Source organism: Cryptomeria japonica, chromosome 8 (assembly GCF_030272615.1).
Source record: "Cryptomeria japonica chromosome 8, Sugi_1.0, whole genome shotgun sequence".
NCBI classification, from domain to species: domain Eukaryota; kingdom Viridiplantae; phylum Streptophyta; class Pinopsida; order Cupressales; family Cupressaceae; genus Cryptomeria; species Cryptomeria japonica.
Genome location: NC_081412.1, coordinates 268,639,675 through 268,656,711, shown reverse-complemented (window position 1 = coordinate 268,656,711; position 17,037 = coordinate 268,639,675). Strand labels below are relative to the sequence as shown.

The window sequence follows — 17,037 nt, the reverse complement described above, 5'->3', positions numbered from 1 at the left end:
AATCAATGCACCCAAAAAAATCTGACGACGACCCAGTTGAGCTCTCGAAAAACCAAACAAGAATTTGCAACCAAAATAAAATTTTGACTTGATCAGAAGGGTCAAAACCCTAGTCGAAAATTGCAAAAACCCTAGGAAATTTTTCAACCTGCAAAAAAAAAAAAACTACCCAAGAAGAGAAAAAAATCTGCTTTTTTTTTTAAAAAAAATCTCTTCAATAAAAACTTCGAAAAATTTTAATAACAAAAATTTTCGAAATTTTTAATTTCCATGCTCTGATACCATGAAAAATAAATTGAATGAATGATTCAATAATCGGATGATTACATTGAAAGATATACACACGTATATATAGAGGTTACAAGACAATGTTCTATAATTAGAACATAACGTTAAAGTAAAAGATTAAAGAGCTAAACGCTAATTAACTAAAAAGAAAAAGCTAAATGCTAAATAAAGCTTAAAAGCCAATTAATTAAAAAGAAAAAGCTAAATGCTAAATAAAGCTTAAAAGCTAATTAACTAAAAAGTTAAATGATCATTAAACAAGGAACTAAACATAGGTGACTAAAATATAATTAAATATTCTAATAAGGCTACTTGGTCAACTTGTGACTGTCAGTGTAAAAGATGCTCATAGAATCTTAACACTGTGGTTTCCCTCACAAATTTGTAATGCCAAAAAACTGGACAGAAAGAATGTGTACAAAATTGATCATTAGAGAAAAAGAACAAGGAGACTTCGGGGTTATCTAGATTCCAAACATCGAGGTGGCCAACAACAATTTTAAAAACATGGTTAACCAACAAATTCATTACAAGAGATATTCCATACCATTGAACATGTTCAATCTACAGCAGCAAGAAACAGTGTTAGAAATGTTGGTGTTGGAAATAAGCCACAGCCAGACCGACGATGGACTGGTCCAAGAGGGGCCAGTAGCTCAGTGGTAGAGCACTCCAGCAACGTATGGAAGGTCCTAGGTTGGAGTCCTTGCTGGTCCATGTCTCAATATGGTATCAGAGCCAAGTCCAACCTAGGAGCCCCAAGCACACGAGAGGTGTGGCTTAAGGGGGGGTGTTGGTGTTGGTAATAAGCCACACCCGAACCGACGATGGACTGGTCCAAGAGGGGCCAGTAGCTTAATAGTAGAGCACTCCAACAACGTATGGAAGGTCCTAGATTCGAGTCCTAGCTGGTCCATGTTGAGACATACCCTACGTTGCCAAATTCATCCAAAATTGGTGTGAATTAGCAGTTGAGACTCACATGCCATTTAATTACAAATGTTGAAGCATAATCTGCCTGTTGATCTCTTGTAATGGCATTTAGAATTGTAGTAATGTTTGTGGGTGCAGCTGAGTGTAGGAGTGAAATAAGTTATGCTTTAAAGCAGAACAAACTGATGAGAGCATTGTAGAAAAACTGCAAAAATTCTATAATCTTCTTGGACATATAGGAGTGATTGGCTTGTAAATATTGCATGATGATAATAAAATGAAGCAGAATAAACCAACCCTTCTAGAGATTTTTCACATTGGATATAAAAATAATGTAATGTTTCTTTAATGGTCATCTTAGTTGCTTTAGGAAGTTTCCTTTTTTGTCTTCAGTTCACGATTGTTTCATTTAGAAACATCGTCTTTATAAATCTATTTAATTAAGAGGCCTTCGTCTCCTTTGTTTAATACATCGTTTTACCATAACATGGTATCAAAGGGGGTCGATGGGGTCTTTTAGAATTTGGCAAATTTTTTATTAAAAAATTTGTACACTCTTCTAACCTGGAATTTTTTTTTAGAAATTTGTTTTTCGATTTTTTATAAAAAAATCGTTGTAGGTTTTCTGAAATCGTTGGAGCTTTCTTTTGATTTTCGTGGGTTTTTGTCTTCTGCAAAATCGCATTTCTGCATGTTGGAGGGTTTCTGTAAAAATCTAGGGGCTGCTTTTCGTGGCATCGGGAGTTGATTTTTTCAGCCCAAGCAACCTCTCTTGTTGCGCTTTTCTCCTATTCGGCAACGAGTTCTGTGTTTTTCAGCCCTCACAAGAACCATGCATCTCTGAGCCTGCAATTTATCCCGTTTTCAAAGCACCATTTTGTGTGTGCTTGTGTTTCTCAGATTTGTGGGTTTTCGGCACTGTTTTTTTGACAATTTTCACCGTTCTGGGCAATTTTCAAAATTGTGTCTATTTACTAGCCCTCGTTTTTTCTCTATTCACCATTTTTGGGTGATGCAAGGCCGCATGCAACTTTTAGTGCTCACAACCTTCTTGTGTGCCTGAGAAACGTCAAGATCTCTCTGTGTGCAACAATTTTCTAGCAGTTTTTCTGCCTTTTTTTTGTGTTGACTGGTTTTTGGTACCCATTTTTAGCTCACTAGCTCTGGAAATCACGGCCGCCATTTTGTCTAAAGAAACACATTTGGTTCGTTCTTTTCTTGTGCGGCAATTTCTTTGTGGTTGTTGCTCGTGTTTTCTCCATTCAGCCAGATCATGTCTAGAATTCGTAGCACGTGAGAAGGGTTTGCTCTTGTTTGCCCTAGTTAAGGTTTTCGCAGTTCGGGAGGGCTCTCTGTTTTTGGGGGGTTTTCTAATTTTTGTCCATAAAAAAATAATGTTTGATTTTTCTAATTTTTCTCTGCAAAAACATTAGTGGTGGGTTTTCTAGTTTTTGTCCATAAAAAAATAATGTTTAGTTTTTCTAATTTTTCTCCATAAAAAATTAGTGGTGGGTTTTCTAGTTTTTGTCCATAAAAAATTAGTGTTTAGTTTTTCTAATTTTTCTCCATAAAAACTTAGTGGTGGGTTTTCTAATTTTTGTCCATAAAAAATTAGTGTTTGGTTTTTCTAATTTTTCTCCATAAAAACATTAGTGGTGGGTTTTCTAATTTTTGTCCATAAAAAACTAGTGTTTAGTTTTTCTAATTTTTCTCCATAAAAAATTAGTGGTGGATTTTTTAATTTTTGTCCATAAAAAATTAGTGTTTGGTTTTTCTAATTTTTCTCCATAAAAAATGAGTTCTATAATTTTTCCTCAAAAATTATATCTGAGTTTTATAATTTTTTCCTTAAAAAATTATTCTAGGTTTATAATTTTTTCCTAAAAATTGTTTCTGGGTTTTTTCGATTTTTCTCCTTAAAAATCGTATCTCGGATTTGATCAAATTTTCTCCTTAAAAATCATGTTTGGTTTTGATCAAATTTTCTCCTCCAAGATTGTGTTTGGCTTTTGTGCAATTTTCTCCCAAAAATCGTAATTTTTCTTGTAAAAAGGGTTTTGCTTGACTTTTTCCACAAAAATCGTGGTTTCTTGCATTTGTTTTGAATCACACCAAGAGTTGCTAGGGCAATGGTCTGCACAAGGGTTTGCCGATTTCTCCTCAAAATCGTGGTTTAAATTTTAGAAGTTGAACTCGGTGTACCTAGTTTGTGGTCATTAACATTTTGCATATCTAGGGAGGGTCTCAGCAGCAACAAAGTGTTCCAAAGAGAAGGGGCAGCCTTCTTTGCATTTGTGACCAAAAGACCTGCAAATTATGTCTTCTGTAGGGTAGTTAGAACGATGACCATTAAGGAAGGGTATTAAAACAATGTAATGTTTCTTTAATGGTCATCTTAATTGCTTTAGGAAGTTTCCTTTTCTGTCTGTAGTTCACGATTGTTTCATTTAGAAACATCGTCTTTGTAAATCTATTTAAGAGGCCTTCATCTCCTTTGTTTAACACATTGATTTTCCATAACATTGGATTGCTCTGGAGTATTATTTATATTAGTTATTGATTTGTATGTTTTCCAGCCATTTACTGTTCTATTTCATCATATGCAACTGCTGTCATAATTTACAACACTTAGGTAACTTCATAATTGTATGTTGCAATCTGATTTTAAGCATATTACTATAGCAACAAACAAACAATTCACTTATTTTATGAATGAATTTGTGAAGCTTCATGGTGAAAAATCCAAAAAACAAGGGAATGAACAAAATTGTGCAGTGTTATACTTCAACTCAGAAGGTATTTTCCTACATCTTTTTAGTTTTCTTTTAAGCTTGGTAAATGGAGATTGGCAAAAGGTCCTCCACCCTTTCATCATAACAATAATACATATTGGAGTGAAAGCACAACAAATGGAAAATCCTAATGATGCCCATTCAACAATAAAGTACATTAAATCAATTCAAAAGTCTTTTATATAAAAAAGTTGTTCAAAGAATTACAGCCAATCGAAACGCATGCCTTTAACCAACTGAAAACCAGCTATACACTAAATAAAAACATAATATTAAACAGCCTTTAACACAAGGTTTTAAGACTGGCATGCTTCTATTCTCATAGATGTGGCAGCATCTGCTGCCCATGAATATGCCCCTTTCTATGGGTCAACAAATATTCCAAGGTGCCTTCACTTGCCTTTCTTTGAGACTCAGTTGTTCTCCAATGACTCACCATTCTCATCCCTCAAGAATAACAATGTATTGTAGTGTTTGGCCTAAGTGATCACAGCTACAACAGTCTTCTCCTTCTCAATCAGAATCTTTGAGTGTTTTGAGAGTCTTCTCCTTGTCAATCAGAGCTTTTCTAAACAAAGACCCAATCAACTTATTCTCCCCAACACTGGTGTTCTTACCAGCCTCCTCCTTAGTATGCAGAAAAGGAATAATGAAGTAAATGTTAAGGTAAACATTATTGTAGAGAGAGAAATTGAAGGAGGTATGCAACTGGGAGGAGGCTGACGGCCCTCCTCTGTTGAGGTTTTGTATTTCCTATCCCTCTGGTGCTCTCTTCTGTTTATGGATTCCATTCCTCGTTCTTCACTGGTTATTGTTTATTGTTTTCTATTGGTTGTATGAAGTTCAAATTGCTTTTCCTGCCTCATTTAGTTTAAAGTTTAAACTTTCCCCCATATGTCTTCTTTTAATGCTGCATTTTAGTGGGTGTGAGATCATACATGGAGAGTAATGGCAGGGGAGAGACGTAGCACCTAGCAAGTCCCCTAATGGCCCAGAAAGGGCAAAAGACAGTAATTGTCTTGGAAAGGGCACATAATGCTCTTTCCACAACATTGTAGTAGAAGAAAGTGGAGATAGAATACCATCCTCTGCCAAATTCGAAACTGTGGAGACTGAGGGAATGGAGGGTCCCCACTCCCCCAACATAACTATTAACAAATTTTGATCTTAATACAAAATGTCTCTATTTGCATAAGTACTTTCTCCAATCTTACTTGGGATGCATATGTGCTAGTAACTCTTTAGTCATAATCATTTTGGCTAGAATCTTTATTATTGCAATACTTCTTGGAATTGTGCCTTTTCTGCACTGCAGGAATACTTCAATGAAATGATCCCATTCCTTGATGTTATATCTTGATTCTTTACATTTCGCAGAATTTTGATATCCTTGGTGGTCATCAGGCTCACGTGTTCTAGACATCGTTTAAAAGCTATTCTGCGCAATATAATACCATATAACATTTCCTGTAGGGATTTATTATTCTTATTCTTGCTGATAAACTTTCCTAATACATAAGAACCAGTTTGAGTTATATCAAATGCCAAAACAGAATTGTTAACAAAGTACCATATTTCCTTATCAATACTCTAAAGCATCCTTTCATGAGCAATGAATAGAGCACTTTTCTCAAGAAGAAAGAATGGAAATGTTGTCAATAATGATTTTGTCTAAAGACTAAATACCACAACTAAAAAAGTGGAATGACATATAAATGTGTGTGTGGGTGAACACCCATGTATAAATATACATGTAAACATATGTACGTGTGTGTGTGTGTGTGTGTGTAGCACAGGCACACACGCACTGGCTTGTTTTGTTTCTGCCTAGTTATAGTTGCACGAAACAAAATTTTAGAAAAGAGTCAAAAGACCATCAACACAAGATCTGTTTATATTGATTTTTAAAAGTTAACAAATATTCATTGTAGCCACAATCTAGAGAAACATTAAGAAACAACAAACACTAGCTCCCTTGTTGCTTATGAGAACTGCCAAATAAGTTAATGCACAAGTCCACCTCAGCCTACATGAAATGGTTTGTGAAAATCCACACTTGTGTATTATACAAGAGATTTTCTTATTTCATTAGTAAACTATCCATGTTATTCATGAGTAGGCATACCAGATTAGATTATCAAACGAATAGAACATATTCTAAGGTCGATAATATCATTATTCAACAAATTTATTTTTCTCTTAAGTAACTCTTGGGCATACCTATTATAGAAATATTTTTTACTTTTAGAACTCCTAACATTTTCTCAACTACTGTATTGTTTAAAAAAATACTACATGACTGGTGCACTACATTTTGTTTTCCATTAACATTCCTTGTCAAATGCATGGTTCATCAACTGCATGCCCATATTTGTTCTCATCTAATGAAATCTAAATTAGCTTCAGTTTTTTTTTTAAAAAGCAAACAAAGGAGCAAATGTTTAATCATTTCTAAACACAGTTTCATCTTTTGTTTAAAAGATCAATGCTTACCAATTTCCATCTCTCTTCCTCAATCTCTTGATTGGGATCACCATCCCCAAAAACAAATGAGAATATCTACAAATCACAAAGAAAGGATGAATAGCACATCATTCAAATGTTGAAAACCTTCTAGTCTCTGAAACTAATTAAATGTATTTGTTCTAGAAAAAGAACATTACAGATTCAAAGAAGTTCATTCCACCGCCTTCTTTTCTTCTTCGTCTTCTGTAGTAATATGGATCCCAGTACCTACAAGAATTCAATAGCAAACGGTGTAATGACAAACAAGAAATGAAATATCAATAGTATCAATACTTAGATAAAATACTTTACTCAGCAATTGTACATGCATCTTAATAAAAGGGAGAAAACAATAAAAAGACTAGCATCCAAATGTTTATCATGTTTGTCTTTCTTTAGAAAACAGTGAAATTCAAGTTGTTTTTCAGTACTGGATCTTCGTTAAGAGAACATTGAACAAGTTTAAAGAGCAATAAATAATTAAACCTTGCTTCTCACTAGTAATTTCATTAGAGGACCCCATTAAAGGGTTACGCAATAAAAAACTTGTAAGGAACTTAGAGTTGTTTGGTTGAGACCCACAATTGGCTTTGAGAAGCTAAAATTTGATGGTGCTTATAGACACAAACCCAGGATGGTCGGTGCCTAAATGATTATTGAGATGGTAGTGGGTCCATTGTGCATGGTGATTCAATCTTCCTAACATCTCACAAAAAGAATGAAGCTGAATGTGAAGCTGTTATTCTAGGTCTATCACTTGCTAAATCAATAGGGTTTAAGAAATTAGTGGTTGAAGGCATAATTAAAAGAATCGCCTAGAATCACCTAGCCTCAACATGTCCCGAGGTGAGTAACATCAAATGAGTCTAAGACACTCGACAGTTGGGCACTCACCAAACTCCTTGAGTCTCCAAGACTCACAAGAAACAATGGAAAGACTCGGCCGCAGCCAAGTAATTCAAACACAAAAAATCGTTCAATAAAATGCTTGTATCTTATATTTCTCTCATACACCCTAAAAGCAACTTCATTTCATTTCCAAGCCAAAGGAGAAGAAATAAAGTGATTTTTGAGCCAAAATTGGATTGCATTGAAGGGAAACCAGCAAGTAGATTAAGAAAAAACCAATGGTTGAATCACATTTGAGCAGGTTTGCACCTACATTTGGCATATCTAGAGGAGTCTACAAAGGATTAGGAAGAGCTCACCATTGATTTCAAGAAAGATTTAAGAAGTAAGTTTGTATTTTGAAGGTTTTTTTATCAAAAATTTCATCTCTCTTTTACATTTCCTTTTTCTTTTTTATTTTGTTTTAGTGGACCAAATAGAAAACCATAAGTGTGTCTAATTTTTTTGTTGATAATGAGCTTAGTTAAACTTAAAACCCTCATCATCTAAGATCTATGCTTTGATTTTTTTGGCTCTCTTTATATTTGATTGCCTCCATACACTCCAAAGAGTGTTGATGACTGTTATCACAAAAGCTCGCACCCTTGCTGAGCTATCAACTCAACAACCTTGTGAAACATGCAAACAACCCCTAAGTGTGGGACCTTGCGTAAGGGGTTGAATCTCCAGAGAAGGCCAGCTTCCTTCTTAATCCAACTGTAGGTATTGAACCAACTCAACACCTCAAATCTTACTTCTAAACTACCCTAACAGCTTACACAGGAAAAGGGAAGAGAGAAATGCTTAAAATGAAAGGAGGTGATGCACCAAGATAAGAGATTGTTCCTCTCCCCACTCGAAATGGCACAAGGAATCAACTGAAATACCCAAGAGATGCACAAACTTCAGTTGTATGAGTGACCCAAACGCATGTATGGAGGTTAGAATTTGCTAAGTGTCAAGAGGGGAGAAGGATTCCCACAAGTCACACTCAGAAAAACAAGTTAACATAGCATATATGGAGAGAAGAGCCACAAAACATACACTTATGATGAAGGTAAGGAAACATACAACGCATGCATAAGTTGAAGGAAGGTAAGAATGTAATTTCAACTCATTCAAACGCCAAAGGCCAAACTTACAGTTGCAGAAATGCAAAAATAATTACAAGTCTTCAAGAGAAGACAAAGAGCATAGGAAAGCTCAAGGCAGCAAGGAGAGAATCCTTTACAATGAGGCTTAACAGCCTTATATAGAAAAATGGTTACAAGAGTGATCATGACCCCTGCATGTCAGTCTGGGAGTGCAAGGATGTGCATGCACTTGACTTCTGAACATGCAAGCAACCTAGCCATACCCACAAAAGCCAACCCTGAGAAGGTGGATCGATTGACCTTCCAAAGTCCGAGTATGCAGACATGACATAAGTCACCACAACAAGCATGGCCCCATACCTCCTTTGATGGAGGTCCTGCCAAAAACATTAAATGCACCCCTGTGGCTCCACAAAAGAAGGTGCATAAGTCACATAAGTTGTCAAAGCATTTAAAGCTTTGAGTGTAGATCACGCCATCCAGAAGTGTCGCCAATCGGAAAGGAGTCTGGGGACTTCGAAAACTAGGGTTCCCGAAGTGGGGAAGACAAGGAAAGAACTTCAAAACCTCGAGGTTCCGGAGTTCCGAGGAAGAGGAAAGACACGCAGCAGGGAACTTCGGAACCTCGGGGTTCCGGAGAACTAGAAAAGGGCTAAGGAAGGAACTTCGGAACCTCAGGGTTCCGGAGTTCCTTCCCTCCTTGCCTTTTCTCTCTAGTCTGAGGTTCCCAAGTTCCGAGAAAGAGGAAGAAGAAGAGGAGGGAACTTCGGAACCTCGGGGTTCCGGAGAAGACAAGGGAAAGGAACTTCGGAACCTCGGGGGTCCGGAGTGTCGGGGAACTGGCAAGGGAAAGGCGGAACTAAGCAAAGGAACTTCGGAACCTCGGGGTTCCAGAATTCTGGGGAAGGGAAGAAGAAAAAAAAGGAACTTCGAAACCTCGATGTTCTAGAGTTCCGGGGAACGGAAGAGAAAGAGAAAGAAAGAGAGGAACTTCGAAAACTCGGGTTTCCGAAGTTTCAAGGAAAGAAAAGCGAGGCAGCAAAGGGAAGGAACTTCGAAACCTCGGGATTCTAAAGTTCCGAGGAAGGGAAGAAAACGAAGAGGGAACTTCGAAACCTCGAGGTTCTGGAGTTTCGGAGAAGGAAAAGCGAGAGAAGGCAAAGAGAAAGAACTTCGGAACCTCGAGGTTCCGGAGTTCCGGGGAAGGAGAACAGGAGAAGGCAAAGGGAAAGAACCTCGGAACCCCTGGGTTCCGAAGTTCCGGAGAGAAAGGAAGGGAAGGCTAAGGAAGGAACTTTGTCCGGACAAGGCAACACTTCACACTTCATGATTCTTCTGCTTTCTCCTCAATCAACTAGGGCAGTGTTGGTCCATGAAGTCCAGAAGCCTTGAGCATCCATTGGGCACTGAGTCATTGAAAAGACCCAAAACATGTGTGCGCCATCACTTGGAGGAAAACTAGAAACTAGAACGCAGACCCTCTTAAGGAGAAAGCGGTAGGTGCACAAGCACTTATGAAAGCCAAACAACTTCTAGTCTAATATTACATAGTCATCAAAACCCTCTTCAGAAGCAGGGCTTGAGATGAATCCCATTCATTGGGATTGGAAGAACTTCGCCATTAAGCCGGGAGAGATGAAATGCATTGGCCTCCTTGCAACTAGTGATGACATATGGACCACTCCAGATAGCATCAAATTTGGAGTGTCGCCCAGCTTTGGCTCTGTCTGCATCCCACTTGAGAACTAGATCACCCACTTTGAAGACCCTATTAGTCACCTTTTTGTCAAAAACTTTCTTGACCTGCTCTTGATGAGTCTCAAGTGTATGCATAGCCTGACTTCTAACTTCCTCCAGCTCCATCAGCTCAACCAGCCTTACTGTCATGGCATCATTCTCTGTTAATTCCAGCTGATGTGCTAGTTCAAGAGAGGGTAACTCCAAGGAAGTTAGGAATCTTGCTTCCTTCCCATATACTAGCATGAAAGGGGAGTTACCAATCGCCCTCTTGGGTGTCATCCTATCAGCCCATAAGGTTGTCCTCAACTTAGTATGCCATGCCCTCTAATTGTCTTCAATTGTCCTATTAATTATCCTGATGAGGTTCTTGCTGGAAGATTCAGCTAAGTCATTACCCTGAGGGTAATAGTTGGATGATGTCTTCAAGTATACACCATTCTTAACTGCCCAAGAACTAATTTGGGTTCCAACAAATGCCCTGGCATTGTTTGATATGATGGAGGGGACACCGAATCTTGTCACAATTCCCTCAAGGAATTCCAACACTGAGGCCTCAGTGGCATCCCTCAATGCAATTGCCTTTGTCCACCTAGTGAAGTAATCTATTGCGGCCAAGATCCACTTATGGCCAGCACTAGAAGGTGGGTTTATCATGCCAATGAAATCTAAACCCCATTGGGCGAACGGTTGATCTGCTTGGATGGGGTGAAGAGGTAGGGCAGCTAGTCTTTGCTTCCTAGAGAAGAGAGTACATTTCTTGCAATTCTTCACCCATCTATGTGAGTCACTGAATAAGGATGGCCAGTAATAACCAGCCCTCATTATTTTGATAGTCGTAGCCCTTGTAGAGAAGTGGCCCCCTGAAGAGCCATCATGAAATTCCTCTAACAATTTGCTGACTTGGTTTTGCTCGATACATCTTAGTAAGACTCCATTGGAGTCTTTTCGAAAAAGAGTGCCATTCACTAAGACATAGGGAATGGACTGCAACCTGAAATGCCTTCTTTTGGTCCTGTCCAAACCTTGGGGGTATCTACCTTCTATTAAGAAGGTGGTCACGTCACCTACCCAACTGAATTGAGTGTTGTTGCCAGTTGGTTGATCCTCTTGTAACACAACGGCGACCTCTGAAGTAGTCTCAGAAGATGAGACAAGTTGTTCACATAGGCCCCTGCCTCTTACAAGCTTGGTGATCTTGATGTTGATGTCATACTCCGTGACCTTGATTATCCACCCAGCCCTCTTCTCACTGATGTCTAGAAAGAAATCTTAGACACTTGCATGCAGAACTAAGAGTTGGATCCTGTTGTTCGACAACATGTGTCTTAACTTTTTTAATGCCCTTACAACAGTGAGGGCTTGCTTTTCTACATAACTATACTTAAGCTCATAGTCCTTTAGTCCCTCACTAAAGAAAGCAATAGGTTGCTCCAAATCATCATCGTTCAGCTGTGTTAGGACAGCTAAGATGTTGGATTCTCCTCCGAAGGTATAGGGGATAAAATCCCTTTCATAGTTAGGATTGACAAGGGTAGGGGCCTGAGCAATTGCTTGTTTGATCTCTTCAAAGTTGGCCCTCCCCTCCTTGGTCCAACTGAAAGCCAAGTTTTTCTTTAACATGGAAGTGAGAGGTTTTACCATGGTGGCAAGGTTGGGAATGAACCTCCTCACAAAGTTGATCCTTCTAAGGAAACTTTGCAATCGTTTCTTGTGACTGGGGAGTGGAAGAGAAAGAATAGCCTCCACTCGCTCTGGGTCAATGGTCAAACCCTCCTTGGATACGATGTGTCCTAGCAATCTTCCTTGATCAATAGCAAATACACACTTGCTACGGTTCAAGGACACACCATACTCCCTGCATTTCATGAACACCTACTCAAGATGACCAAGATGGTCAGCTGCATGCTTCGAATAAACAGTTATGTCATCAAGATATACAAGCACAAACTTTGCTAATACACCCTTCAAAGCCATGTCCATCACTCTTTGAAACGTAGCACCTGCATTGGTTAGCCCAAAGGGCATTTTGCAATAAACATAGGTACCCCATTTAGTAGTGAATGCAATCTTGTATTGGTCTGATTCTTGGACCAAGATCTGATTGTAGCCTGAATACCCATCCAAGAATGAAAATCTTTACGAGCCACTGACCTTTTGGAGAATCTGTTCCATAGAGGGAAGGGGATAGTGATCTTTGAGGGAGGCTCTATTGAGATCCCTAAAGTCTACACATAGTCTGATTTCCCCAATCTTCTTCCTTACAAGGACAAGGTTGGCCACCCAGGAGGAGTGCTTGATAGCGAAGATGATACTGGCTTCTATGAGCTTGGTCAACTCCTTCCTCATTAGTGGCTCGATCTTGGGGTTTATTGGCCTTTGTTTTTGTCTAACTAGCTTTGCATCCAAGTTTAGCTCTATAGTATGTTGGGCTAAGCTAGGGTCAAAACCCTTCAAGTCTTCATAGGTCCAAGCAACTATGTCATCAAATTTTTGGCAAAGCTCAACAAAGGCCTCTTGCTCGGTTGAGGATCACACCTTGCCCAAGTTTAAGGACCTACCCTCAACAACAACAACTGGCTTGTAATCACCCCTCTTTGCAGCCAAGGTCGTCTTCTTCTTCAACTGATCATCCGAGTTGAAAATGCCTTCCAAGGTAACTAGACCTTTAGGCAACTTGTTGGAGATGAGCTGCATGATTTGATCTCCATACTGGTCTTGCAGCTTAGACTGATTTTTAGCAGAAAATTCTTCTTCATTTTGCAAGAAGTTGACGATCTGCTGATCGATTCCGAACACTTGCCAATTTACTTGATTGTCTGGGACAACACAACAAGCCTGATGTGTTGCTCCTTTTCACTTGCAACATGCGCTGGTATGTTGAATTGAACACCAACCGCTCTGGATATTGAAGGCCTCGAATCCTTCAATCAAATCCCAAACCCTGTGTTTGTATGATTTGAGCAGGTTGTTCTTTTTTATGCTTTGAGCTCGGATGTGATTAACAACCAACTCACTATCTCCAAATACTTGCAAAGATCTGATCTTTCTGCTTTGTGCAAGTTGGAGACCTTCGATCAAGGCTTCATACTCAGCGACATTGTTGGTGCAACCAAATTGAAGCCTAAAGAGAAGAAATATTTCTGCTGCTCAAGAGAAACAAACATCACACCGACGCCTGCACCATTCTTGTTTCTTGAACCATCAAAAAACATGTTCCATAACCCCTCTGAGTCTCCTCGTGTCTTGATGAGGTTAGGGATAGGAGTATCCTCTTCATGGATACAATAGGTGCCAAGCCCAATCTCTTCAGTCTCAGCTAATGGATCAAACTGAAAAGCATTGGCCCATTCGTCCAGCAAGCAATCAGGAACCTCTTGCAAAAGAGTGGCAGGCTCACGGGTAGTACACTCCTCCCCTTCTTCATGCAAGGTGCAATTAATGTTTATAGGGTTGGGTGTGTAGGGCTCAATGTGGTTTTGGGCAATGGGCTCTGCCCTTATGGTAACCTTGGTACCATACCTTGTTCGAAATAGCATGTGGGACCAATCAGAAGATAGGTACCCACCTATCTTGGCGGTGAAGTCTCTAGACAGGCAAATGGCAAAGAAGGCAGGGAGGTCGATGATTGATACGTCTTGCAAGACAATGCAACCAGGGAATGCATGCAAGGTTGACTTCAATTTTTTTACCACCCCTACTGTCTAAATAGAAGTGTCATCTAATTGGACCACCCCTTTGGTCACAGGTTCGTATTCTATGCCAAGAAGATCAACTACCTTCTTAGGCATGACTGAGCTACTAGCTCCTGAATCTATCATGCAGTTGTGAACCAAGTTATCTCCTATGATTAAGGAGAGATAGAAAGGGTGAGGCTTGCTGACCTTGCTTGAATCTTCCTCCTCCCTGGGATGCACCAAGCTGCTGGAGACTGCCTTTCCGCTGACTGTTACCTCATCACCTGGCTGATCGACATCCTTCAGTGCCTCCTTAAGCAAATCCCTTTGAGATGGGATCGAAAGGGCCTCGCACATAGTGACATTGAAGTTGGCCCTCTTCATCTGATCAACTATGTTGAAAGGAACACCAGCTGACTTTAGAGGCCCCTTTGAGGCTACAAGGTCTACTTTTTCTCTTTGGATGACTTGGGCCTCTTCCTATCTCTTACTTTCTTGCATGGTACTTTGACTTGTATCATGGGTGGCTACATTGGGTGTTGGAGCTTGGGCTGATGTTGAAGGTGAGGCAGCCTCCATGGCTCTCTTCTTCGACCTAGTATCTTGCAGCATAGACTCACCATTTGTTTGGTTCAAACCACAGAATTTTGCCTCCTGCCAATTGACAAAGGTAGAATTCCCTTGTAAGTAAGCCTGAGTGCCAACACTAGGCTGATTTGGGTCATATTGTTGGCCAGAAGTGGTCGGCTCATCCTGCACCACTAAGGTTTGGACAAACCCTCCATTTTGGTATGCACCTTGGTTGTGTGGCTGATTGCATGGTTGACACCAATCCTGCTCTTGGGCGAGGTTATTTTGCATTGGAACTATCACCTTTGAGTTGCTTGCAGCTGTGGGGTTCACACTATTCAAAAGCCTAATGTTGCTCCATTGGTTTTGCCCTTGAAAGGGTGGCCTATTCTGTTGATAGTTCTGATTTTGTGCCTGATAAGGTCTACTATGCTGGGCTTGTTGCCTCTTTAGCGTCACCAACTCATTGCTAAAATTTTGCAAAAGAGCCTTGACCTCATGGAGCTCATTGGAGGATGTAGATGGTGTGGATGATTGTCCTGCGGGTGCCATGGGGATAGGAACCAAGGTGGGTTGTCGAATAGGGGCCTCTAGGAAGAGAGGCATTGCAGGCCTTGGAGCTATCTTTCCAGCCTGTATCAAACAATTTTCTGCGCTTATGGCTATGTCATATGCATCCGGTAGAGAGGCTCCACCCATTGATTGTATCATGACAGCTACATCACTATTGAGAGCCCTCAGATAATACAAGAAGGCATGATTTGGAGATGGCTTCACTAGAGAAGGAATTCTATTCCATGTCTTATGGAATCTGTAATTGAAATCTCCCATGAACTCGTGGGGTGCCCTCTTGATCGTAGTCAACTGCTCCACAAGTGATAGGTGATCATTTTTGTCTTCAAAATGGTTGCACAACTTCTCTCCTAATTCGTCCCAATTGTGAATGGAGCCACACGGCAACCCTCTATACCACTGCAAAGCTTTGCCTTTCAAAGATGTGGCTAAGAGTCTAACAGCAACATCATCCTGAGTGATATTATGGATAAAGCAGATGTTTGCAATGTCTTGAATGTGCTCAGTGGGGGTAGTAGTTGTTTCACCAGTGAAGTATGGTATACTCTTTAACGCAGCCACTGGTATATCATTCCACTGGATCAAAATGAGAGGACTCCCCCCATTGAAGGTAACAAAAACCTAATTTCTAGCCATGTGAAACAATGGTCTATTGATATGAGTGGTGGGAGCCTTAGACCGGAACAATCTTGTGAATTGAGGGGTAGAACAAGACCTGAGAGATGGAGTGTTTGCAACCTTGACACCCTTGACTGGTGACAATGAAGGTCTACCTCTCCACCTTCTAGAACCTGAAGATGGGAGCTCTATGAATTGGAAACTTCCTCTAGAAGACACCCTTGTATGAATTCTGGGCATGAAATCAGTAACCCGCTTGAGCAAGAGACTGAACTGGTGAACAGAGACCTTGGAACCTGGGGGTTCTAGAGTTGAGCACTTCGGAACCTAGGGTTTCCGAAGTAGCGGACCTAGGAACTTTGGAACCTGGGACTTTCGGGGTTCCGAAGTTGAGATTTCTTAGTGACTTCGGAACCTGGAGACCTCAGGGTTCCGGAGTTAGCAACAAGTCATTTACAAAAGACTGGTCTTGTGAGCAGAGTCGACAAGTGCTTGAAGATGACAGCCTCTAAAGGCTGAGACGCCAAGAACAACACTGAATCCTTAGCATGTAAATCGAATGAAGTCCCACCGGACGTGCCAAAAACTGTTATCACAAAAGCTTGCACCCTTGCTAAGCTGCCAACTCAGCAACCTTGTAAAACATGGAAACAACCCCGAAGTGTGAGACCTTGCGCAAGGGGTTGAATCTCTGGAGAAGGTTGGCTTCCTTCTCAATCCAAGTGCAGGTATTGAACCAACTCAACACCTCAAATCTTACTTCTAAACTACCCTAACAGCTTACATAGGAAAAGGGAAGAGAGAAATGCTTAAAATGAAAGAAGGTGATGCACCAAGATAAGAGATTGTTCCTCTCCCCACCCGAAATGACACAAGGAATCAGCTGAAATACGCAAGAGATGCACAAACTTCAGTTGTATGAGTGACCCAAACGCATGTATGGAGGTTAGAATTTGCTAAGTGTCAAGAGGGGAGAAGGATTCCCACAAGTCACACTCAAAAAAACAAGTTAACACGGCATATATGGAGAGAAGAGCCACAAAACATACACTTATGATGAAGGTAAGGAAACATACACAGCATTGATAAGTTGAAGGAAGGCAAGAATGTAATTTCAATTCATTCAAAGGCCAAAGGCCAAACTTATAGTTGCAGAAATGCAAAAATAATTACAAGTCTTCAAGAGAAGAGAAAGAGCATAGGAAAGCTCAAGGCAGTAGGGAGAGGACCCTTTACAATGAGACTTAACAGCCTTATATAGAAAAATGGTTACAAGAGTGATCATGACCCCTGCATGTCAGCCTGGGAGTGCAGGGAAGTGCATGCACTTGACTTCTGAACATACAAGCAACCTAGCCATAC

At 40.1% G+C, this 17,037-nt stretch overlaps 1 protein-coding gene across 2 annotated transcripts in view; it reads right to left on the bottom strand.

The window, feature by feature from the left end:
• The window catches only part of LOC131072423 (uncharacterized protein At5g03900, chloroplastic), a 272,405-nt gene that overhangs the window by 210,065 nt on the left and 45,303 nt on the right, over positions 1 to 17,037 (bottom strand). For both annotated transcript variants that reach the window (XM_058008564.2, XM_058008566.2), the window contains exons 5-6: positions 6,677 to 6,746; positions 6,507 to 6,572 (exon numbers count right to left, since the gene is read on the bottom strand). In XM_058008564.2, the coding sequence (XP_057864547.2) occupies positions 6,507 to 6,572; positions 6,677 to 6,746 (136 nt within the window). The remainder of the gene's footprint in view (positions 1 to 6,506; positions 6,573 to 6,676; positions 6,747 to 17,037) is intronic.